The sequence below is a fragment of the Piliocolobus tephrosceles genome, chromosome 7, assembly GCF_002776525.5.
Source record: "Piliocolobus tephrosceles isolate RC106 chromosome 7, ASM277652v3, whole genome shotgun sequence".
Taxonomy (NCBI): Eukaryota; Metazoa; Chordata; class Mammalia; order Primates; family Cercopithecidae; genus Piliocolobus; species Piliocolobus tephrosceles.
The window spans coordinates 4,537,194-4,563,165 of record NC_045440.1 but is presented as its reverse complement, the minus strand read 5'-3'; the positions used below and the strand labels follow the sequence as shown (position 1 = coordinate 4,563,165).

Genomic DNA, 25,972 nt, shown 5'->3' with positions numbered 1-25,972 from the left:
CCTTCCTTCCTTCCTTCCTTCCTTCCTTCCTTCCTTCCTTCCATCCTTCCTCTTTCTTTCTCTCCTTCTCTCTTTCTTTCTTTCCTTCTTTCTTTCTTTCCAGGGTCTCACTCTGTCACCTGGACTGGAGTGCAGTGGTGCAACACGGCTCACTGCAGCCTCAAACTCCTGGCCTCAAGTGATGCTTCCACTTCAGCCTCATGAATAGCTGGGACTACAACTGCACGCCACCATGCCTGGCTAATTTCTGTATTTTTTGGTACAGATAGGTTTTCACCAGACTGGTCTTGAGCTCCTGGGCTCAAGCAATCCGCCCACGTCAGCTTCGCAAAGTGCTGGGACTACAGGGGTGAGTGTTGTGCCCGGCCAAGAATTATTCTAATGACTAAAGATACAAGAAAAACATGTGCATTGAGTTTATGGAGAGGCAGTCTTTCCAAGGCATTTTCAGGGTAATTTTGATTATGGGCAATTTCTATCTTATGGGCTGACTTTAGAACATGACCCTTAAGAAAGAAGGGAGCCAACTCTCTGTAAACTCAATGCACCAGCAAAAGCCAGTTTTAAGCATCATCTTGGGCTAGTGAGTTCAAGGTGCAATAATGCTCCTAAGCAGAGGAAATCTCGAAGGGAGGGTTTTGCCAAAGAGGTTCACGTTCCTGTCCCACTTCGGCTGCCAGTCTGTGTTCTGTGGTGAAAGTTACTCACCTGGCACAACATCTGTGAAGCCTGAGGCTAGAAAAACATACGTCTGAAGCAGCAGGTGGGGTCCAGTCTGCAGCAGGGCCTCCAACAGTCGAAGGGCCGACAGGTCGGCCTCCTGCAGCTGCAGCCAGCCTCGATGGGGAGCCTCCTGTTCCTTCTGCAGAGCGGTCAGCACAGCGTCCCAGTGCCTAGGGAACAGCGGAGGGCACGTGACCGGGAGCCAGACTGTGGTGAGCTTCAGTAGGACCAGCTTTCGTTTAGAGACATACTACATGCTAAGCAATATCCTATGCCCTTACTAGTCACCTAGATTACTAGTTCGTCTCCTGCCAGGCACTGACTGCAAGCAGAAGACGTCAATTCTACGTAAGTTCCCTGAGTCGCATGGTGCTCAGCCAGGCCGCACTCTCCCCACGTCTGGTACCCCAGTATCTGCCCCGGGGGCTCTTTGAGCTGCAGCGGCTGCATGGCAAGGGAACCCAGGCTGCCAGCTCTGTGAGACTCGGCAGTCACCCTGACCTGAGTCCCTCCCCGGACCCTCTTGGGATGGGAATTCATTTATTGACAGATGTTTGTTGCAAGGTACTGTGTTGTCATCTCTTTGGAGGACAAAAAGATGAAAAGCCTCGTCCTCATCCTCACAGAATGTAGAGCTCCGGGCTGCTACACCTGGGGCACATGAAGAGCAGACAGGGAAGAAGGATCTGGGGGCTTTGCTGGGGGGTGGCCAGGGGTCCAGGTGGCTGGAGCACCATGCGGAGCTTGGAGGCTGATGTGGTTGATCCCAGTGAAGCAGATCAGGGCCCTGCACCTCCGGCTATGGGGTTTGGATTTTGCTCTGGAAAAATGAATTTGGTAGAGGTATATGTACTGTTTGGGGTATGAGATGAATGTGCATGGATGTGTGTGTCTATGTATGTGTGCATGCATAGTGCAAGTGCATGTATATGTGTGCACACACATGTGGTGTATATGTGCTTGGGTTATATGTATCTGCATGTGCATGTATGCATGTGTGTGTGCAAGTGTGCAAAACGTGCATATGTATATATGCATTATGTGCGTGCATATGTATAGTGTGCATGTGTATATATGTGTGTGCATGCAGGTGCATGTGTGTATATTCATGTATGTGTGCAGTGTGCATGTGTAGCATGTGCAATGTGAGTGTGTGTGTACACGTATGTAGTGTGTGTGTGTATGAACAGGTGATGGGAACATCAGGAGGAAATAGAGCTAATAGAATACTTCTAGCAGTAATTAGTGAAGGGTGAGTGAGAAGGGAGTCTTAGGAATGGAAAGTGGGGAGCAGGTGCAGAAAATAGTGGGGTTGGAGATCAGGATTTGATGACTGAACAGGGGAGATGAGGGAGGTTGCAGTGGCTTTGAGGTTTCAGGCCTAAATGACTTGAAAATGGTGGTGCTACTGATGGAATTAAGCCAGGTGAGGAGTGCTGGATTGGCTACAATAGGAATTTCTCCAGCAGTGAGGAATGTGAGGATGGGTGGAGCCCCCATAAGGAGAGATCTGGATGACCAGTTGTGGTTGAGGGACTGGAAGCGGCCAGAAGAGACTATGTGAAGACAGCAGAGGCCAAGGACAGCACCCTGGGGACTGTTCCCACTAAGCGGTCTGGATACTAAAGGGACACCAGCAAGGGTGGGTGGAGGCCAAGAACCAGGCAGCAGAGAGAGCTGCTGCTGTCTGCACTGTGGATTACAGGATGGGGTGGCCCAGGGCCACGGGGACACATCAGCTCACCCAGCCTGGGTGGCCTCCTAGGCTCTCGGAAAAGGAATCAAGCACCAGAGAAAGAAGTCAGAACATGTCCTCGCTTCATTCTGTTTCCCACGAGCCTATGCCAGACACCTTTATTGGAAACTTCATCTCATGAGTAGAAAGTGGCACAGGCCACCTTCCTTACAACCTGAAGAGCCACACAGAACCCATGACGATGAAGCCACTCCCCAGCCACACCTGCAGGCTCTCAGACTTGGAGTCTCGCCTGGGGGTGAGATTTCGCCACCACCTACCAATTCCTCTCTGGGTCTGTCCCGCAGCAGCAACAAGGAGACGACCACAGCCGCCTGCACACAAGCCTGGTGCCCAGCAAACCCACCGGATTCTGCTTCCCTGTCTTGTCCAAGTTGAGAACTAGAGGTCACTTCAATTTAGCAGCTCCCGAAGTCAAGCTGGACGCATCTCGAAGGTCACCTGCAAAACTCCCTCTAGAGACTCCTAAGGCTCTGACTGGCAGGTGACAAGCTGGACCCTGATGGCTGGCAAACATTTCTACGTCCAGAGCAGAAGATTCGGGGAGTCCTCTTGGAAATGGCTTTATTCATGGTGCGGAGATCCCAGGACAGATGTCTAAGAAAAACAACTTTCCTTTTTCATGATTTGGAATCCTGGAGTGAACCCATTTCTTACTGTGTCCTGATTCCTGACATAAACTCAATGTTAAGAAAAACATATGACACTAAAACATGTAACCATGAGGGCAGGCAGTAGCTTTCTTTTCACTCTCAAATCATTTGTTCCTGACACGGGGTAGTTTCCTCTTCTTGCTCTTCCAGAAAGCTTTGTTTGTTCAATATGCATTTTTCTTGGGCTTTGAAAAGCCCACCTACTACAGACCACAGGAGAAGTAAGAGAAATGAATCCCAGCTTTTTGGGAGGCTGAGGCAGGAGGATTGCTTGAGCTTAGGAGTTTGAGATCAGCCCTGGCAACATAAGGAGACCCCATGTCTACAAAACAAAAAAAAAATATCTGGGATAGTGGTGGGTGCCTGTAGTACCAGCTACTCAGGAGGCTGAGGTAGGAGGATCACTTGAACCCAGAAAGTCAAGGGTGTGAGTGAGCCATAATTATGCCACTGCACTCCAGCCTGGGTGACAGAGCAAGAAGACTCTCACAAAAAAAAAAAAAAAAGTAAGAGAAATGAAAGATGTCTTTCAGAAACCTAAGATTCAGCGTGGAAAGAAAACATACAAATGTGAAAAGCTTAAAGAGGAAGAAATGTATCAAAAGTATCAAAATGAGTGGCTTGGGTAGTGGTGGAATCAGAGTCACAGGGAGAGGGAATAAGGTGGTCAGGGAAGGCTTCCTGGAAGAGGAGGACAGGCAAACTCTGGACAAGTAGATGGTAGGAACAGCCTAAAGGAGTGTCTGGGGTCAGTGGCACAGGGTGCAAGGCACTGAAATGAAGGTCCATGTCTGGGAATAGCGAATATCTGCTGCTTGGTAAGGTGGGGGAGGCAGGAGAGGCTGAGTCGTGGGGCTACCCTTGTAAGAAACAGAGGACCAGTGGGAACGTGACTAGCCCGGTTTTCTGAAACGACATGTCTCGAACCCATTGCAGAGGGAGAAATTCAGGCTGAGACCCCTGGACAGCCACTAGGGAAGCTGGGGTGAAAGCTGAGGCGGGATGGAGAGCATGGGGGTTTGGTCAGTAGGTCCTATGAGATGGTGTCCGACATCTGTCCTCACAGTCACTGCATCATTCCAGGTCCTTATCAGCTCTTGCCTGGATTTCTGGATGCCCGCCTAGACCGTGTCCCTCCCAACTCTGTTCCATTTTATTGTCCCTGGCGCCATCTGTCTATAGGCTTATTTGCCCATATTATTCCTTTGCTCAAACCCTTCCAACAGGTCTCCAGTGCCTGAGGATAAAATCCAAACTCCTTATCCCAGTAGAAAAGTATCTTCACGGTCCAGCCCATTTATCTCCTGCCACATTCCTGCCATCTAGCAAATTCTTACCCTCTAGTCTCAATAAGCTTCTCCTAATTTCCTAAACACACCACTTCTGGAACGCATCTACGTCTTTGCACCAGCGGCTGCAGCTTTCTGTGTCGGAAATGCCTGTTCCCTCCCTACACTGATGGAACTCGCAGCATCCTTCAAGCCTCACTCAAGGGGTCCTGAGGCAGGACTCGGCCCTCCAGCGCTAGGGCTATATTTTATATACTTTTAAATACTAAATCTCCACCCATTTATGCTGAACCTGTCTTACATACCTTTAGAGTTTACCTTAACTTTGCTTTTGAGAACCTTGAATTTTCACTAAAGAAAAATTGCTAAACCAAGATGCACGCTAAGGATGAGATAAGCATTCTTCTGTCATCTCAGGCTGAGTTTACAAATGGATTTATGGGCTTAAAAAGAAAGATGAAAAAGATGTTGGTAACATACAGTATTAAAGTGGAAGTAAAAAACCTAAGTGGAAAAAGGTAATGGTCTTTGTTTGAATAAGTAGTCACCAATGTTAGGTTCTCTTGAACAGAGTCAGACTTAAAATTAACATAGTATGTATTATTGGGAACGTTAAAAAGAATACACTTATGGCTTAAATTCTTGCATTTATGTATTCATTTATTTACTTATTTATTTATTCATTCATTTATTTGAGACAGAATCTCATTCTGTTGCCTAGGCTGGAGTGCAGTGGTGTAATCTCAGCTCACTGTAACCTCTGCTTCCCAGGTTCAAGTGATTGTCATGCCTCAGCCTCCTGAGTAGGAGGCATTACAGGTGTGAGTACCCAAGCCTGGCTATTTTTTCTATTTTTAGTAGAAATGGGGTTTCAGACATGTTGGCCAGGCTGGTGTAGAATTCCTGGCCTCAAGAGATCAACCTGCCTCCACCTCCTAAAGCACTGGGATTACACGTGTGAGCCATCACGCCAGGTCAAATCCTTGCTTTTTTTTTTTTTTTTTTTTTTTTTGAGACGGAGTTTCACTCTGTCGCCCAGGCTGGAGTCCACTGGCGCCATCTCAGCTCACTGCAAGCTCCGCCTCCCGGGTTCAGGCCATTCTCCTGCCTCAGCCTCCCGGGTAGCTGGGACTACAGGTGCCGCCACCACACCCGGCTAAATTTTTGTATTTTTAGTAGAGAAGGGGTTTCACCGTGTTAGCCAGGATGGTATTGATCTCCTGACCTCATGATCCGCCTGCCTCGGCCTCCCAGAGTGCTGGGATTATAGGCGTGAGCCACCGCGCCCGGCTACCTTTTCAACTATTTTACCAGCTTGACAAGGTTGATTGTTCCAGGTAGACAAGCATATAATCATCTGCAGAGGATGAATGTCTCACTCTTCCCGTCTGCTAGTTACATGATCTTATTTCCTTCAGTTTCCTTATACATTAGGTATATACCCTCCAACACAATATTAAACAGTAGTTGTGATACTGAGCATGCTTGTCTTCTTATCTCTGAGCCACCACGCACAGCTAATTTTTTTTATTTTTATTTTTTTTGTATTTTTAGTAGAGACGGGGTTTCAGTGTCAGCCAGGATAGTCTCGATCTCCTGACCTCGTGATCCACCCACCTCGGCCTCCCAAAATGTTGGGATTACAGGCGTGGGCCACGGCGCCTGGCCTCAATCCTTGCATTTTTATAAGTAACTTTGTGTTTTACTGGATTTTCAGTTAGTAGATTCTTTTGTATTTTGTTATGAGGACGCTCAAAGGGACCTATATTCTTAGGCAATTCAAAATTGTGCAAAACACAATTGTTTTGGCTCCCCCTACAGGTCCTTCTGCAGAACTGCAATTCGGAAAGGGGGATTGCTTCACCAAAACACTACTTTAGTCAGTGTTTTCTTTGAACCCAACGTGCTAGTTTCAGGATAAGGAACAGATCTACTGCTGTCTATTTTAACTTTCAAAGCTTTCCTCCATGGAAGTAAATTTCTGTTGTTTGGTTCATGTTTAACCTGAGAAACACTGCAAATCTTGCGGCTTTTATGCTTGCACTGGCTGTTACAAACCTTAGGGCCAAATTGTGACCCGCTTCCAATAACTGTGCATTCTGGCCCTATCTTGTTTTCTAACACTTCATCTCTATACCTGGCCTTTCTCACTTCTTTTCTTTTTTGTTCTTTTAAAGATGTGTATTTTTAAAGTCACCTTAACCTCTTTTTAAAAACAAGAATAAATATACATGACTAATGGTTTTTCCTAATTTATAATTTTCATGTATCTCTTCACTTATCTATATGAGTTCACTAGTATATACCGGATTATTCAAGTTAGTTTTTTTTATATACACCAGAAAATCATGGCATCACTTAAGAAAATTAAGAGTGCATGGGAAAGACAGTGTGGGGCCCACTGTGAAATACCAGTAGTGTGAATTTGGACACATCATGGTCCCCTGGCAGTCGCCATCTCTGAGGGAGGCAGTGGATTCCATGGGGCCTGAGGGTCCACACAGCCTCAGAAGGCAGATTTGTCTGACCATTACCTGGGAAGCTTCTCTAAGTGATCACCTGGGCTTACCTCTCTGTTTGGGCTACCAAACATGTGCTTATGGTAGCTGACTCACTCAACAGGCCTCTGGCCTCGAGGGCTCATGCCTTATGACTGTGATGGTCAAAGCCAAGTAAGACCCAGAGCCCTTATGGATGGATGACTGGGCTGGGCCGATCAGGGAAGGGGACGACAATGGCAGCCAGGCCACAGGAGAGGCTCTAACCCTACGAGGCCCTTGGAAAGATCCTTCTCTGCCTTCTCCCCCGTGGAAGGAAGGGCCCTATCTTTTCAGAGAAACGGCACTGGTTGAACACAAAGGCCCAGCTTTGGCAAAATGCCTGTGGCTGCAAATATGCTTTTGGTGCTGTTAGAAGTTTAGAGTCCAACTCTGAGGGTCCAGTGAAATTGAGAGTGGGTGCTTGAAGTCTTTCTCAGAAGCACCCTCTACCTCCTAGCTGAGATTCTACTCTGGGCAGGATGGCATCATTCCCTGCTCGCAATGGTGCTCCATGTGGGGCTCAACATTCATTTCAGTGCCTCCGGAGAAAGTCTTGGGAATAGTTTGCAGGCAAAAGCCGCCAGGACACAGAGCAGCATTGGCCATGACCCCTTGAACACTCTTCCAACCCTCGATGCCCATGATTTAATGAACACTTGAGCTGCAGGGCTTTTCTGCTCTGACCCCTGCATTTTTTTCCCTTAAAAAAAGTCCTGTGGCTGGGTGCGGAGGCTCACACCTGTAATCCCAGCACTTTGGGAGGCCAAGGTGGGTGGATCACGAGGTTAGGAGATCGAGACCATGCTGGCTAACACGGTGAAACCCTGTCTCTACTAAAAATACAAAACATTAGCTGGGCATGGTGGCATGTGCCTGTAGTCCCAGCTACTCGAGAAGCTGAAGCAGGAGAATCACTTGAATCCGGGAGGTGGAGGTTGCAGTGAGCCGAGATCACACCACTGCACTCCAGCCTGGGTGACAGAGTGAGACTCCATCTCAAAAAACAAAACAAAACAAAACAAAACAAAACAAAACAAAACAAAACAAAACAAAACTCCCTATCAACCCAATGGAATTATAAGGCAGCAGCTGACAGCTGAAATGTGCCCTCGATATAAACTCACTGATACATCTCTTCTCATAGCTCCTTGAATCTAGGTTCTCAAGGTAGAAAAAATCAGCCCTCACCTGTTGAGATGGTTTGTGGATCACGGATAAGCCCACCAGGCCCCAGAACTATCCCTGGGTACTTCTTCAGAGAAAAAACTAGCCCTGGCATCCAAATGACTTTTTCCTGAGACGAAGTCTTGAAGCAAATGTCAACAGACTGGTTTCATTGTCTAGTCTGTGGTTCACTAAAGCTATGCCACCTTCCTATTCTAAGGTGACAAGTGTGCAGATGGAACTGCCTTAAGCAAGTTGCTTTATAAGGAATTAACAGCTCAACCAACGAATCAAAACAGCAAGACAGGACTTCAACTGAAGACAAGAAAAAGCCTTTCATAAGGTCACAGCTGCACAGAGAAAGCGCCCCTGAGGTTGGAGATGCTCAACAATGTGCAGGCAGGAGCCGGGGGTGCCAATATCAGAGCAGGGGTTTGCTATGGCAGCTTCGAACCTCTTCTCAATGCTGAAGTTTTATGACCTTGAGGACAGAACCCACATGGACAGAAGAGTCCTCCCACTGCACTTGTGCAATTATGCTCCAGAGGTGAAAGACGTAGCTGTTCTTACCGCTTCCAAACACCAAGCTGTAGGAGGTGCAGCATCACCAAGGAGCAATGCCCTTGATGCCCGTCTGCTCGGAACCACAGGTAGCTCAGGGCCTGGACCAAGAACCCAGGCAGGAGGGCAGCAAGGGCCAGCCACCCCCACAGAAGCCGCCCTGTGGTGAAGTAGTAAGCCATTGTGTAGAGGCCTAGGGGAGAAGGGGAAAGGCAAGCAGGTTATTGGAAGGCTGGAGTGAGTGTGGGTACCTGTATTTTAAACAATTTAACATTTTCTGGATGTTATGATGTCCTGACCTCTTAAAACTTTTCCGGCTGGGGAGTGACTGCCCCTCCCAAGGCTAGCAATTATTTGAGTTAGCAAAGAGCCCAGCCAGGGGCTTACCTGTGACATGGGAACTAAATCTAGCCATAGCCAGACCTCCCCTACCTGGCCCATACCCCCCAAAAGGCGAACTTCTTTTGCCTTAATCATCCCAGGGCCCAGTGCCAGGCAACCAGGGACCACCCTTATACCCCAAAGCCACAGAAATTATTCAAAGAGCTAATCTGAAGCTGGTGCCCTGCCCCAGCAAAGGGTCTGGCCTCAACTTCCCGTGGTTCCTATCTCCTGCCTCCCGACCACGCTGGTGACATTGCCCTGTGGCCCAGCATGGTGTGCCATGTCTCCTGTCCTAGGACTTGTAAGTACAACAACTTTGCTTTCCAGAGTCTCTCCTATGTCTCATCTTGTGACCATACCTAACTATCTCATTAAAAACGAAACCAAAGCACTTTGGGAGGCCGAGGCGGGCAGATTACTTGGCGTCAGGAGTTCAGGACCAGTCTGGGCCACATGGCGAAACCCCCTCTCTACTAAAAATACAAAAATTAGCAAGTGTGGTGGCCGTGTGCCTGTAATACCAGCTACTCGGGGTGGCTGAGGCACCAGAATAGCTTCAACTCAGAAGGCAGAGTTTGCAGTGAGTGGAGATTGCACCACTGCATTCCAGCCTGGGCCACAGAGCGAGACTCTTCTCTCAAAACAAAACAAAACAAAACAAAACAAAACAAAACAAAACAAAACAGTAACCAACCAACAGTGTCCCCATCACCAGCAAGAGTCTCCTAGGAGCAGCCTGGGAGCCCGCAGAGCCTCTGGCAACAGGGACAGGCATGCACTAAATGACAGTGTCAGGGTTTTCCAGAGCTGCTGGGCAATGTACCACATGTGCGAAGTGCCTAGCATCTTGTGCATCCTGGAGAACGATGACACCTCCTCTCTGGTTGGTTTGTGATGGCGGTTGGGTACGGTTACACAGTGGAGAGAGGATCTGCACTCCCCAGTCAATAACTCCACACTACGGAACCGTTAGTCCCTGTGGGGTCACAGCTCGCTCTGTGGGGTCCCTCTTCTACTTTCACATGGGGAACTCCCTGGCCTGGAACTCTGGGCCTCCCCGGTACTCCTACACCCCCTCCTGAGGGTTGTCTGAGGTTGATCTTGGAGGCGGTGCGCTAGTAGAGGCACCGCACACAGGCATCTTTTCATACAACTGTTACTTAGGCGTTCCAATAGTAAAGTTCTAAGTGGATGAATGAACACAAGCCGCGGATTTTAGGGAAACTGCGAAAACTGCCCCGAGGTACAGCTGCGGACGCTGCAGCTCTGGATGGCGAGGTCCGGGCACAGGCAGCCCTACCATAGTGCCCAGACTGGATCCGGCTCTCACCACCCCCAGCGTTCTGCGGCAGCCTCCCTTGGACAAAAGGCCTTGGGTGCTGCAGGGCTGGGGAATGCTAACAACCAGGCCGTGCCCAGCTGGAGGACAAGGGAGGACACCTGGAGTGGGTAACGACCCCCGCGGGTCCTGTCTCAGCCCTTCGCGTCCGGGGCGCGGAGGCAGAGCGCTTGCGCGTCCTCTGCGAGCTTCCTGCTCTGCGCGCCTCGGAAACAGCCGGACGTGCGGGGACGCCAGTGAACTCACGGAAAAGTCCCCAGGTAGCGTCCCCAGGGTTCCCCCTCTTCTCCCCCAGGGACTCTGCCCCGGAAGAGGCGTCAGCAGGGAGCCCGGCGGAAGTGGGCGGAGACGCTCCTCCCGGCACTGAAGGAGTTACGAATTTAAACCAGAAGGGCGCGAAAAATGGGGCCATCTTGCTCCGCCGCGGCTGGCGTGTTCTGGGCTCCCCCCTCAAGAGGTGGCCCCGGAGGGCCGCGTCCCGCCCTGTCCTAAACCCCGAAGCGGAGTCGCTGTCCTACAGGGCCGCGTGGATGCGGAGCCGTGTCCCCCTCCTCCCGCCACCCCTCCTGCGAGCAGCCTCCAAGTCGCAGGGTCCCCCTGGCCGGCGGGGAGTCGGGGGAGAGCCCGGGCGCCCCCAGACTTGCGCTCAGCGCATCTTGGCATCGCAGCACTTTGCAAAGCTTGTGATGGAAGGAAGGGCGGATACATCTCCCCCGGTTCTGCGAGGGGATCTTGCAAGCGTGGGGCGGGGGGATCGTGCAGGGGCGGGAGGAAGTCAAGCAGCAGTCGGGGGGCGGGGGACCGAGCATTGGTGGAGGAAAATCATGCATCCGTGGGGGGATCGTGCATGCGTGGGCATCCACTAAGGACAGGGGGACGTGCTCGGCAGGTGGGGTGGCTACCACCGTGCGTCACCGGCGCGCAGTGCTGGGCGCAGGCCGGGGCAGTGCCCGTCCAGGCATAGGCCGCCTGTGCAGCTCCGGCGCCGGGGTGGGGTGGGGGGCTGCAGGGGTGAGCACAGCCTCGGGCTGCCGCACTCACGCGCGCTCTGCTCGGCCGCCTGCAGCAGGGCGGACAGCCCCAGGAGCCCCGCGTGCATCCTCCGCGCCGACCCCGCAGCCTGCGCCCGCCCCTTCCCCTGCCCGCGGTCGCGCGTCGGGGAGGTTTCCGGCCCGGGGTCCGACTGCGGGTGGCATTTCGGCCTGAGCCGTTAGGCGCGAAGTGTAGGTCTGGTTTATTCGTAGTCGCCAGCAGGGGAGGGTGCTTAGGGTTTCTAGCTTCCAGGGTGGGTGGGGACGGGGTAGTGGAGCCCAGCTGAGGTCTGGGCTCCTGATAAGGGCAGAAGCGGGTTCTGCGCTGCCCCCAACCCTCTAACCGCCAGGAAAGCGCTTGGTGAGCGTCAGGACTGCGCAGGTTCCTCGGGAGGTGGCTAAACTGGCGACCGCCTCTGGGGCCGCCGAAAGCAAGTTCGTTAACCACTAGTCAGGGAGTAATACAGTGTTTGAGTAAATATAGAGAGAGTTGGGTTAGAATTGTTGATTGGGTCTTTTTGAAATCTTACAGTTAGTTGTGTGGCCAGAAAACACAGGGCCTGTTACCTGGCATCATGGTCTACACCTCCCCCACAAAGCCATCCCAGGCTCTATCCTCACGAAAGCTTTTTCCAGATCTGCTTGAGGGTTAAGATCCCAACGTGCAAGACGAAAAACTGCGCATTGGAAAACCTTCTCCTCGGAGATATCTCTATCTATATTTATATATGTTTACAGATACAGAGATATATACACACACATTCTGACATTTTAAACACGGCAAGACAGACTTTTACTCAGAACCATCGCCATAGATGTAAGGGACTGCACTGAGGTCTTGCAGCAGGCGAGAGAGATTGGGGTCCGAAAATAATAACGAAAAGGACTTACTTAAACCAAGGAGCAGGATGGGGGATGGTGGATGGAAAGTCACTGAGAAGGGGACATCAAGTGGGGGTTCTGGCTCCCCTGACCTAACAGGATTCTTGCTGAGGGTGGGCCAAGGTGATGACATCGGGGATGGGGCGTGGGATGGAGCAGGTGTTAGAATTTGGTCAGATATGGAGGGTGTTCAGACACCCGGGGTAGGGAATTGGGGTTAAACTGACTTGGGATTCTTGCTAAAACTAGACTCTGCAGGGACAGACACAGGAATGCCCAGGTTGGGCCCAGTGGTGCAGAGAGCTCGAAGGAGGCTGTCCAAAGTCTGATCAAGGAGACATTCTTTGCTATTCATGTATATACCTATTGTAATAGGCTGTTCTTGTATGACTATAAAGAAATACCTGAGACTGGGTAATTTATAAGAAAAGAAGCCTAACTGGCTCACAGTTCTTCAGGATTTACAGGAAGTATGGTACTGGCATCTGCCCAGCTTCTAGGAAGGCCTCAGGAGCTTAGGCTCATAACGAAGGTGAAAGGGGAGCAGGCACATCCCATGGTGAAAGCATGTTCAAATCAGCATAACAAGAAAGAGAACTTGGCCAGGCCTGGTGGCTCACACCTGTAATCCCATCACTTTGAGAGGCCGAGGCGGGCGGATCACCTGAGGTCAGGAGTTCGAGACCAATCTGGCCAACATGGTGAACCCCCATCTCTACTAAAAATACAAAAATTAGCCAGGCATGGTGGTGGACACCTGAAATCCCAGCTACTCGGGAGGCTGAGGCAGGAGAATCGCTTGAACCCGGGAGGTGGAGGTTGCATTGAGCCGAGATTGTGCCACTGCACTCCAGCCTGGGTGTCAGAGGGAGACTCCATCTCAAAAAAAAAAAAAAAAAAAAGAAAAGAAAAAGAAAGAAAGAGAACTTGAATAGTCCAGTGACTGTTAGAGAAATTAAACTGGCAGTCAAAGACTGTTCAGGTCTAGGTAGTTTTAGATTAATTCTGCCAAAGTTTCAAGAAACAATTAAACAACTAACTGCTACCTAATATAATTTGCTCCAGGAAATAAAAACCAAACTTTACCCAGCTTATTTTGAAAGACTGCTGTAGTTTTGATTGTAAAGATATATGTAGAAAGAAAATTATTTTAATGATGAGCACAGATGCAAAAATCCTAGGTAAAATGATCAATTCAAAATATATTAAAATATTATGATAAGGTGGGTTTTACTATGAATTTTCACAACCCACAAATCCTTTGATGTCACTCCATTATCATTTTGAACATGAAAAATCTTTTTTTTTTTTTTTTTCTTGAGGCAGACGCACTCTGTCATGAGGCTGGAGTGAAGAGGCACAATCTCAGCTCACTGCACCCTCTACTTCCTGGGTTCAAGCCCTATTCTCATGTCTCAGCCTCCCAAGTAGCTGGAATTGCAGGCGTGTGCTACCAGACTCAGCTCATTTTTGTATTTTAGTAGAGATGGGGTTTCGCCATGTTGGCCAGGCTGGTCTCAAACTCCTGAGCTCAAGTGATCTGCCTGCCTCGGCCTCCCCAAGTGCTAGGATTGAAATAATCAAATGATTTTTCTTGGTTGGGCACAGTGGCTCAGAGATAAGAAGACAAGCATGCTCAGTATCACAACTACTGTTTAATATTGTGTTGGAGGATATACCTAATGTATAAGGAAACTGAAAGAAATAAGATCATGTAACTAGCAGAAGGGATGAGAGAGACACTCATCCTCTGCAGATGATTATATGCTTGTCTACCTGGAACAATCAACCTTGTCAAGCTGATAAAATAGTTCAAAAGGCGGCCGGGTGCAGTGGCTCACGCCTGTAATCCCAGCACTTTGGGAGGCCAAGGCAGGCAGATCACGAGGTCAGGAGATGGAGACCATCCTGGCTGTCACGGTGAAACCCCATCTCTACTAAAAAAATACAAAAAATTAGCTGGGCATGGTGGCAGGCGCCTGTAGTCCCAGCTACCTGGGAGGCTGAGGCAGGAGAATGGCATGAACCCGGGAGGCAGAGCTTGCAGTGATCCGAGATCGCACCACTGCACTCCAGCCTGGGCAACAGATCGAGACTCCTTCCCAAGGGGGAAAAAAAAAAAAAGTTCAAAAGGCCTTCTAATATAACTTACAAAAACCAATAGCATTTCTCTGTACACCTACTATACAAAACTGGAAAAATTAAGATAGTTGTAATAGTTACAATGTCTATAAAGTGCTGAGGAATTAATTTAAAACATACATAAGATTTGTCTGGAGCACACTATAAAACTCTAATAAAGAACATAAGAAATGATCTGAGTAGATATATTCCTTGTTTTTGATTCAAACAACTGAATAAAGTTGTCAATTCTTCCCTAATTAATCTATACATTCAATGCAATCTTATTAAAATTCCAACATGGTCTTGATGAAATTTAATAGACTTACTCTAAAATGTGGATGAAGAGAGGAGGTCCACAAATTAGCCAACTTTGAAAAGAAGGATAAAGAGGGATTTCTACCCTTCTAAATATTAAGATAGATCAAGAAAAAGTCCTATTTGTAGAGCATTATGGTCTTGGCACAGAACAGACAAAAAAAATCTATGGAACACAGTGGAGAGCTCAGAAGCTGACCTACAAATATGTAGAACTTAAAATATATGACCAATAGTGGCACCACAAATCAATGGAGAAAGACAAATTGTTTAGTAATTGTGTGATAAAATGAGCTCATTAGATCCCAAACAGTAAAACTAGATCTCCACCTAGCACATGCCCACAGGTGGACGCCAGGTGGAATAAAGACCTAAATATGAAATATAAGACCTTAACAGAAAGAAAAAGAAGTATAAAAAAATAGCAGAATATTTTTATAATTTAGTAATGGAGAAGGATGTCTTAAGCACCTCAAAACACAAACCACAAGGGAAAAATGGATTGCATTTTTTTTGTATGTAACAACTGAAGCCTTCTGTCTCAAATGAAGGAGCTTGTGGATATTAACGGACAGAAGTTAGATGCGGTGGGAGAAGTGTTTTGCAATGTCTCAAACTGACAAGTCATTTACTGTATGAAATATGCAAGTAACTCCTATATTTCAACAAAAACGAGGAGGCAGCAATCTCAGTAAACAAGGGGAAAGGGCAATTTGTAGAAGAGAAAAACCTGAAAAGGCCTAATTTACTCAAGAAAATGATCCCAAACTGAAGATAATTTAAGTGATGCTGAAACCTATCAATATCTTAAAAACTGCAAAGTGAATGACATCACTTTATTTACTTATCTATTTATTTATTTACTAGACAAGTTCTTGCCATGCCATTTAGGTTGGAGTGCAATGGTGCGATCTCAGCTCACTGCAACCCCCACCTCCCGGGTTCAAGCGATTCTCCTGCCTCAGTCTTATGAGTAGCTGGGATTACAGGCACCTGCCACTGTGCCTGGGTAATTTTTTTATTTTTAGTAGAGACAGGGTTTCCCCATGTTGGCCAGGCTGGTCTTGAACTCCTGACCTCAAGTGATCTGCCTGCCTCTGTCTCCCAAAGTGCTGGGATTACAGATGTGAGCCACACTTCTGGCCTGACATCACATTACTTCTTTAGATTGGCAAAAATTACAAATTAGGTGATGCCCAGCCTCAGTAGAAACACAAGGTCCCGGGCTCCAGGGACCTCTGGCACTGCTGGTGTGATTAGAGCAGTTCAGGTTAAGTGTGGTACAGTCTGATTAAAAATCAGACACAGTGCCTTCATAATTAAGGCAATTATTATTTTAATGTTGGGCATACATTTTCTAGTCTTTATCTGTCTATCTTTTCTCTTACATTAATGAAATAAGAATGAGCCTTGAAGTTAATATTCTACATTTTACACCTAATGTATCAGGAATACATGTAAATATTTGTATAGTACTTATTATTGTTAGCAAATCCTACATAGCTGAAGATTTTATTTGTTTTATTTGATACCACTGCAATAACCATTTGTGGAACATAGTTCCTCCACTGTCCTCTGCTGGAATGTTTACTTTTAGATAAATTTCCAGGGGTACGTTATTAGAAATGAGAGTAAAAGGAATGTTTTGGCTCTATAAATTTGTAGCAATACTTGAAGGAGTTGATGTGGAAGATACTGGTGTCTTCTGTTGTTGCTAACCCTGGGATGATCCACTAACCAGTTGGGCCACCCAACTTCTTTAGCATCCCTCTTCCAGTGTGTAGGAGAAAGCCATGGTTGCCAGGGCTCTTCTCACCCCCTCCTCCAAGCCATGCAAACAAATCCTCCCTTAAGCCCATCCGGACCCTGTAATGCCAGGGCCGTGGCTTGTTTGCACCTGCATAGATAGCAGATCATGAGAGTGTGCACAGCATATAATGCCTTCTCAGTGCATGCTGGGTGTATGAATAAATAAGTGAACAAACAAGTAAGTGAATGAATGAAAGAAAGCAGCGAGGAAGTGCTGCAACTCAGTCTAGTCTTGTCCCAGGGCAAACACCCAGTAGGTTGCGCTGTTGCACCGGCTGTTGCAAACCCTCAGAGCAGGTTTAAACAGAGCTCTCTGACTCTGGGACAGAGGAAGTGGAAAACCTGTGTCTTCAAACCACGTCATTTGGTTTGAAGATGACTTGATGTGAAAAGAAATGTATTTTAAGGTTATTAAAATAATCCTTAGTACTTGAAAATCTCAGCTAGCGTCCGAATGCTTTGGGAATACTTTCTCCATAGTTACTGCACACAAGCCCGTGGGGTGGGCAGGGCAGGTATTTGCTCACTGAGAGCCAGAGAGGTTAATTTCTTGGCTGGTAGGGGCAGAGCTGGATGCAGAGCCAGGCACAGAGCCAAGGTGTGTGTCTGACCACAGACCAGCAGGATCTCCTGCAAGCTGCGGTGTTTCCAGAGGCACACTTCAGTGTGTGGAGTGAAAGGAGAGTCTCTGGACATGGGAAGAGCTGCTCTCAGCAGTGTGTGGCAGGCCCATTTTTGTTTCCTTTCTCTTTCTCCTCTTGGGGCAAGGCAGACACCAGCACAAAGAAGGAAACAGGCCTTCCGTGAGTGCAGTAGCAGTAAGGGAGGAGCCCAGAGCGGCCATCCCTCTTCTGTCTGCTGTGATGTTCTGGCCCGGGTGTCCCTGGGGCTGCCTTCCCCAGTGCCTGTGTGTTGCGTATATGGGGTGGGGTGAGGGCAGCTGGAATTGAGGTGGGGACCCTGCGATTGTGAGGGGCTGTGGGGCAGAGGTGGGTGGCTCTTGCAGGCCTCTTCCTGAATGCTTGTGCCCCCTCATCCTGCTCTCTTTTTCTTCCTGCACTTACATCCGCTCATGTGTGTATTTTCTCATTGACCGTCTGCCTCTACAGGAGCACCGGAGGAGAGGGACTTCATCCGACTTGTTCAGCCCTGTCTCCCAGGCCCTGGCACAGAGGGAACACTCAATACACACCAACGGGCTAAAGGCGTAAATGGATCTAGGGACTAGAGTGATGGTTATTTGGCAGACAGCATCCCCGCCGTGGGCAGTAGCCGTGAAGACCCTTCTTTCCCTCTCCTCACCTGCACTCTTTAGGATTGAACAGCGTTGGTTCAATGCATATTCTGGGAGCACAGAGAAAAAGGGATGAAGCTCCACCATTATGAAAAAGGGGCTCCTGTAAGCCAGGCCAAGAAGGGGCAAGGCCCTTCCTGGTCAGCAGGGATAAGGCAGGTGTGTGTGGGAGAGCATGCGAGGAGGGCGAGGGCTGGGGGAGATGGAGCAGGAACATTTGGTTGGGGCTCTGAGGCACTGTTCTGTGTGGGCAGAGGCAGGGGCTATGCAGGAAGGATTTACATAAAGCTGGAAGAGCGTTTGGGGAATGGCTTTGAAGTTACATTTGTTTTGCAAGTTCTTTGTTTTTATCAATATTTGCATGTTATTTGGGTAGCTGTAGGGAGGAGGTTTTTGGGGAGTTAAAGTGCACTCTCTCACCCCTCCTTCAGTCCTACTACTGCCCCTAGATACACAATCACCTCAAGTGACTTTCAGGTCACTAGGAATGGGCAAAGTCTAGATGAAAACCACTGGTGCCTTTGCAACAGAAAATATTTTAGGTCCCCGTCCCTCTCTGGAACCAATAATCGATGCAATATAAATGGAAAAGTATAAAGAAGTCCAGAAATTCTTATTTTCCCCTCAACGACTAGTCATGCATGACATTTTAAAACTAGTACTTCACTGACATCAGAGCTCCTGGGCTGTGCTTGATCAAACTGCTGGGTGGGAACTGGCTCTGAAGCACATCTTTGATCCGTATGGATTTTTGTCAGAGAATCTTCTGCCTGAAAGACAGTGCTCGGGGTCTTCCAAGTTACACTGAACTACGTGAAGCCCCTCACACACACCCAAAGCACGTAAGACAGAGGAACCGGGATACTCTGTGGTTGATAGCGAGGCAGGCTACCATTGTGGCCCTGAATCCCCCCTGAATCAGACCCTTTGTGATCTGACTGCAGCTCTTCCCATCCACTGTGGTATCTGTTTCCCTAGCTCAGGAATCTAATTGGCCTTTTGACTTGCTTTGACCAATAAAAGCAGCAGACGGGGCCAGTTATGAACCTAGGCCTCAGGCCACCTTGCACGTGGCTCTACAATTCACATTGCCTTGGGAGCAGCCAGCCCACAATGGACCTGGAAGCTAACTGCAGACGCAGGGATAAGCCTGGTAGGAAGTGCTGAATTGTGTGCACCGAATTCCTATGTGGAAGTCCTAACTCCCAGTGCCCCAGAATGTAACCGTATTTGGAAACAGGGTCTGTGCATAGGTAATTAAGTTAAAATGAGGCCTTTAAGGTGGCCCCGATTCAGTAGGACTGGTGTCCTTATAAGAAAAGGAAATTTGGATACTGACACACACATGCACAAAGGGACGAACACACAAAGATGCAGGAAGAAGACGGCCATCTAGGAACCAAATCAACCCTGCCGATAACTGGATGTCAGACTTCCAGCCTCCGGGACTGAGAAAAGTAACCTGAGGTTACTCCCCATGCACACACGGTATTCCTTCCTTCTCTGCGTGCAGACATGTGTCTCTCCCAAATACTCTTCTGCAACGTAATCGCCGTTCCTAAATCCAGCACCTGCTCATTTATTTATTTTCAAGAGGTAACACGCTAGAATCTTTAGAGCTAAAGTGAGTGTTCTATTTCGTTCTCCAGGCTCCCTGTGCTCGGGTGATCTTCAGCCCGTCACAGGCCCTGGCTGCATTTTTCTTCCACTGTAACAGAAACCAACAGGGATCTGCCGTATTGTGCAAGAAAATACACATTGACCGCCATTCTGGAGGCACTCAGGGGTTTCCGAAGGCATTGGCCATCGCCTGTGGAGAGGGAAGTATATTTCAGCTCCTCAGCTGAGGGTGGTGCTCCCTGTGAATCCTGCGCTGTGGTCTGTGTCAATCTGTGCCACGCTGTCAGTGGTTCTTGGCTTGCAGGACAGCCTTAACTGTAAAAACACTAGATTCCATAGTATCTGCCCCAAATGCTGACTCTTAGCTCCCTCTTGCACCTCAGCTTCCAGTCCCTGCTAAAGAGACAGAGTGGGGATGGAGATTCCAAAACAGGAATCTCTGCCACCTCGTATGTGTGTACAGACAAGCTAGAGCACAGTCCCTACTTGCCCTAGGCATAGAGGAGCAGGAGGCACTGGGCAGAAAGAGTGGACAGGACTCAGGGGACTGGGACCGCATAAGCCACTGAGCTACATCCAGGGCTCAGGAGGCCAGCATGGTGGGCCGGCTCGGCGGGAGAGGAGGCAGAGAATACAGAAAACGGAAGTCGGAAAGCAACAGCAACAGAAACACTGCCAGTACCTCCAATGTCTGTGATGCTTTATGGGGCGCTGCCTGAGCTTAGCCTCAGGTGTCATCGATGAAACCCTCCATGCCACGTGGGGGTTTTTATTCCTGTTTTAAAGAGACAGAGTTGAGTTTGAGGACAACTCAGTGACTCGCAGGAAGGCCCACTGCAAGTGAGTGTCAGAACTGGAGCTACACACTGTGCTTTGGCTCCCGGGCTGAGCCGTCTTCTGTATCCCGCACTTTCTCCCAGGCCGAGAAATGAATCAGGTGGGAAATGCGCCCTGGAGACAGGTGCCTCCTATGAGGCAGTTATCTACAAGGCCTATTTCTAGGGCTAACCATATCTGCTGTCCTAAAAGCCTGGCTCATTCCTTTCACTGTCTCCCTGGGAACTCGGTGCTTGTTCCAGTGAAGCAACCCTCAGTCTACAGAGATACTGGAGGATGTCTCAGTAAGTTAAAAAAAAAAAAAAAGGATAAGCATTTCCCCTGAGTCCGTATTATTTCGATCTTCTCCCTGATGCTCAGATTTATTACTTATTTCTAGACCCTGAGCTGTTGTCAAAACACAGTTTAACCCCCGTTCTCTGGGCCTGAGACCCTGCAGCCCCCACGCCGCCCGACTTCGCTGCCTGGCGTCGGGTCTTACCTGGAGCAACCTGACCAACGAGAATGCACAAGGCCAGGAGCCAAGAACAGAGACTCCAGATGCAGAACAGAAGGAAAAGGTATGTGCCCCGCTGAGACCATGAGGCTCGCTGGAAGAGCCTCTGTTTATACTGCTTCTGGCTGCTTACACAACAGATCTGGAAATGTTGCCTGTTATGAGACTTGATTTTAGAGAATGATTCTTATCTGCGCAGCGAGTGCTTTCCAACTGAGCGGCTCCGTTCCTACCCTTCTGCTGGCCAGCCACACATTTAGGTGGAACGGCCTCAAATTTAGCTCCAAGGCTGCACGCTTGGCCCACTTACCTGACCGCAGAGTTCAATGAGCCTCAGGGAACACAGCCAGCCAGGGCCAGAAAAGGGCTGGAAATGTCTGTCAACTTCTCGTTTTAAGAATTTGAAGGTGACCTCTGTGATGGCCCAGCACAGAACCAACCTGCTTGGTGCTGACTTCTGCAGTGAGAAATGAGCTGATTTCTCATCAGACAACTCAGCAAGGGGAGACCAGGGGCCCAGGGCAGGTCACTACAAGAGGAAATCCCACACACCAGAACCCACTTCCCACCATACATATGCAGATGCACACACCCATAGCTGCACATGTATGTGTGCAATCACACATGCACATGCACACACATGCATACCCAGTCACACTGGAACATGCACACATGAACATACATGCATGCCGACACACACCTACATGCACACACACCCCATACACACACCTGCACATGCACACCTGCACACACCTACATCCGTATGCACCCTATACACTCACTCCTGCACATGTGCCCCTGCACATATACACACATGAACACCTGCAGACACCTACATGCACACACACCCCATAACTGACACCTGCACATGTGCACCTGCACATATACACACATGAACACCTGCACACACCCACATGCACGCTCGTACCCTCAAATCAGATGCACACACATGCACACTTGCACACACTCATACACACACTCGCACATGCACACATGTTGATACATGCACACCTGCATAAACCTACACATACATTCACACTTATATACTCACATGCAGATACACATGCACACCACACACTCAAGCATGCATGCACACACACCCCCATACACTCACACATTCACATGCACACCTGCAAACACCCATGCCCACACATGCACGCACACACATACAGGGTCTGAGTGTCTATTTTCCCATTTACTAGTAGGAGGGTGTCTGCAGAGGGCATCTCTGTCTCCTGCAGGAATCTGTTTTCACCTGAGTGAATCCGGGTTAGCCCGTGACTCCCTATATTAACCTGGGAAGCTTTCTGAATCCAACCTTTGGGGCCAAGTGGAAACTTCTTTGGGCTTTCTCATCTCTGCACCGGCTGGAGACCCAGGCAAGAGGGGTTCTGCTCGGGTCTGGGGTTAAGAGTTCTTCTCTCTGGCCAGATCTATGTCCCTTCTCATTAATCATTCTCTGGGTTCTTATGACCTAAGAATTACTTGCCCCCAGCCTTCATCTAGGGACTTTGGAAGTTTCTTCCTTGGGTTGCAACCCCAAGGTGAGACCGTGCTCCCAGGGAGCGTCATAGGCCCGAGTGGTGGCTGCTGTGAGACGGTGACACAGCTTAGAGATGCAAGCCAAGAGGTCCTGTGTGGGAGTGCATGAGACCCTGGAGGCGGAGGATAGTCTTGGCTATAGGGAGATGAAGGGGAGGGGCTGCAGGCCAAGGCCCTGCTCTCTTCGTGCAGTCTGATTCTGGTGCGTGACTGCCAGGAGTCAAAGGATCCTACATTTTTCCTGGAGGTCCAGGTTGTCTTGGAAGTATATTTGTTCAGGATGGGAGGAGAGAACATGTTTTAGTCAACAGTGTGATAGTTTGATTTGTAGCTGTTAAATATTAGTCTCTTGGCACGTTTCTTTGTGTTCTTCCCAGAGTCCTCAAATATTTGTGGTGGGACTGAGCGGCCTGCAGGGAAAGTCACTCGTCCATCCCAGGGCAGGACCGCAGCTTCTGCCTGCATTGACAGTAGGGCGCAGCGCTTCTCAAATCATGGCTGTTTCCTGAGGCTCTAAACCTCGGTGTCTTTGTGCTCTTCTCCTACAACCTTCTCACGTGGCTTCTCCCTCTGATCAGCTGCTAAGTCTTTCCATGCAGCCGGTCAAAGGGAGACAGACGTATTTCTAACTGCCCGCATTCTGCTCTGCTGCATTTCTCATGGTTTAGCTGATCTCTGAACTGGACCCCATCCCAGGGAGCCAGAGAAGCTGGCTTCTGCACTGGAGGAGAACCACTGCCTTCAAAACAGCCCCAGCCCTTCATGTCTTGTTCCAGGAAACTTTCCCCAAGGGGAGACCACAAGTTAAATCTTCTCCACCTGGTTCTTTCACTATCTTGTTTCAAGAACAAACAAGTCAAATTGCAACACCCACTGAAAAGAGTGGAGCAGGATGGAGTTTGCAATGCCTGCCTGCCTGGGGAACCACGGTCCAAGCACCTCCATAGGCGTTCTACAATCTTCAGACAAAGCTTTCAGGACTTGACCATGGGGAATCCATCAACTCCCTGCTTAGTCTCAAATGTCTTCCTTATGCTCCTTGGTCTAGAAAGAGCAGTGAGTTTGGAGTGCTCCATCTGGCCTGTGAACCCCAAAAATCTGTGACAGGTTAATTTAGAAAGTTTATTTTGTCAAAGTTGAGGTTGTGCGCCTGTGAAACTGCCTCAGGAGGTCCTGAGGACATGTGCCTAAGGTGGTCAGAGCACAGTTTGGTTTTATACATTCTAGGGAGACATGAGACATCAATCAACATGTGCAAGATGAACATCGGTTTGGTCTGGAAAGGCAGAACAACTTGAAGCAAAGGCGAGAAGACTCAAAGTGAGGAGGGGCTTCCAAGTCATAGGAAGGGCTTCCAAGAATGCAAATAGTTGTGTTCTTTTGAGTTTCTGATGAGCCTCTCCAAAGGAGGCAATCAGATATGTATTTATCTCAGTGAGCAGAGGGGTGACTTTGAATAAAAAGGGAGACAGGTGGCCCTAAGCAGTTCCCAGCGGGAACTTTCCCTTTAGCTTAGTGATTTGGTGGGGGACCCCAATATTTATCTTCCTTTCACAGACCCTAGATATTTCTGCTGAATTTTCCATTCTGCAGATATGGCATCTGGGTTCAGTGAGGCTTCTGTCATCCCCTAGATTTGAGTTTTTGGTGTGTCGAGGGGATATGAGATTTTAGGATGCTGTGATTGCTGTGATAGAATGAGATTTTTGCTGGCTTTAAAATACAGCATCAGAGACACAGTAAGGCCTGCGGATCAGGACATGGTGCCATTGAAAAGGGAGTTTTTTAGACTCACAGATACCAGGAGGGGCGCACAGAACATGGGGGCCACACGGGGAAGCCTGGGGTTAGGAACTAGATGGAGAGAGAAGGAACTCTGGGTGAGGCCCTTTCTAATGATTTCCATGAGAAGAAATGAGAAGACAGGGCAAGCAAGTTTGGGATTTGCTAGTGTGAATAATTTCAGCAGCTCTGGGGCACAGAGGCTGTCCCTAGTTATCTGGTACCTGGCCCTGGGGAGATGAGGGCTGGTGGATAGACACCTGAGTGTGAGAGCCTCCTGAAGGGGACAATTGGGGGTGTGGGCTCTGGATTGATTGGGTAGCATCTGAAAGGGGTGCTCCTGGGAGAGTTGCCTAATAGCTCTAAGAATTGGCTGACTCCGAGGGGGCAAAGCTCCAGATATCAAGGCATGAGAACACAGACAACAAGAGATCCACGGCCAACCCACTGCTCTAACACGCCTTCCCTCAGCTGTGGCTTTGCAGTGGCTCTCCGCAGGTGAACTGTCCTCCCTGACCCGCTGACACAGGGCCTGACAGTGTGCCTTGTGTCGACCAGCAGGAAGCAGTGGCTACGTGCCTATTTCAGAAAGGACAATCGTGTGTCTCAGCTCAGCCCACAGCCCTCAGCCCTCAGCTCCCATGGGGAGAGTGTGTCATAGGCAGCCCCTTGTTCACTGAGCATGTGTCCCCGAGAGGGCCACACAGAGAGCAGCCTGAGCCCAGTCCAAAGCCGGCTGCAGAGGCCACAGAGCCAACTGTGAATGGCGACATGAGTGACTGTGGTTTCCAGAATCTGAGATTTGGGGATGTTTGTTCTTGCAGCAAAAGGCGATCAGTACAGACACCTGGGATTTTGAATGTGCGGCAATCTCCAAGAGCTGCAGGGGCTTCAGATCCATACTGCAGGCTTCACCTTTTCCCGCCACCTTGAAAACTGCTCTTGGTCCTATGGGACTTCCAGACTGCAGGAGGAGATCTTCAAGGCCGTCTTTGTCTTTGACCTCACACGACTCACCCACGCCAAGTTTACCTTGCCTGTTTTTAAATCCTAAATGTTTCTCGAGTCTTTCTCCTCTCTGTTCTTAGTATCTTAGGTCTGGCTTCCATCTTTTCTCCCAGGATCAATACAACAGGCTCCCACATGGGCTCCCCACCTCCAGAACTGCCTTTGGACCTCACATCTGTACTCCACCCAGCTGTTAGAGGGATCCCTCTAGGATTAGTCTCCTGGGGCTGCTGTAACAAAATGTGAGAAACTGGGTGGTTCAAAACCACACAAGTGTGTTGCCTCACTGTTCTGGAGGTCAGAAGTCTGAAATCCGGTGTTGGCCAGACCATACTCCATCTCACAGTGCTGGGAGAGGATCCCATCTTGCCTCTTCCAACTTCTGTGAATGGCTGGCAATCCCTGCATTCCCTGGCTTGTAGAGGTATCATGTCCAGTCACACGGCCCTGTATGTCTTCACATCGTCCTCTCTCTGTACACCCCTCTCTCTGGGTCCAATTTCTCCTTTATATAAGGACACCAGTCCTATTGGATTAGGGCCCCCCAATGACTCCATTATAAATTGATTATCTCTGCAAAGACCCTATTCCCAAATAAAGTCACACTCTGAGGGACTGGAGTTAAGACTTGAATGTCTCTTTTCTTGGGGACACAATTCATGCTATAGCATAATGTATCTGAACTTCATGTCTGAGCGTGTCACCTCTTCAAGGGCCCAAAGCTTCCTGAGACTCCTCATCTCTCAGGCTGTGCCCTCACCAAAGGTCAGGAGCTGTCTGCTGGAGCTTTGACAGCAACAGGCAAACATGGTCTACCTTCCTG

The 25,972-nt window shown here is 49.0% G+C and overlaps 1 protein-coding gene and 1 long non-coding RNA gene across 2 annotated transcripts in view; one reads left to right on the top strand and one right to left on the bottom strand.

Moving 5' to 3' along the window:
• XKR5 (XK related 5) overlaps positions 1–11,625 on the bottom strand; it is a 26,344-nt gene extending 14,719 nt beyond the window's left edge. Inside the window, exons 1-3 of the mRNA XM_023219095.3 lie at positions 11,451–11,625; positions 8,696–8,879; positions 709–893 (exon numbers count right to left, since the gene is read on the bottom strand). Of these exons, the coding sequence (XP_023074863.2) occupies positions 709–893; positions 8,696–8,879; positions 11,451–11,508 (427 nt within the window). The 5' untranslated portion in view covers positions 11,509–11,625. The remainder of the gene's footprint in view (positions 1–708; positions 894–8,695; positions 8,880–11,450) is intronic.
• Positions 11,626–20,466: 8,841 nt separating this feature from the next.
• LOC111547377 lies at positions 20,467–25,755 on the top strand. Its single transcript, XR_002733116.2, has 3 exons — positions 20,467–20,605; positions 20,701–20,881; positions 24,966–25,755. It is a non-coding gene; the product is annotated as an uncharacterized LOC111547377 (long non-coding RNA).
• The last annotated feature ends 217 nt before the right edge of the window (positions 25,756–25,972 follow it).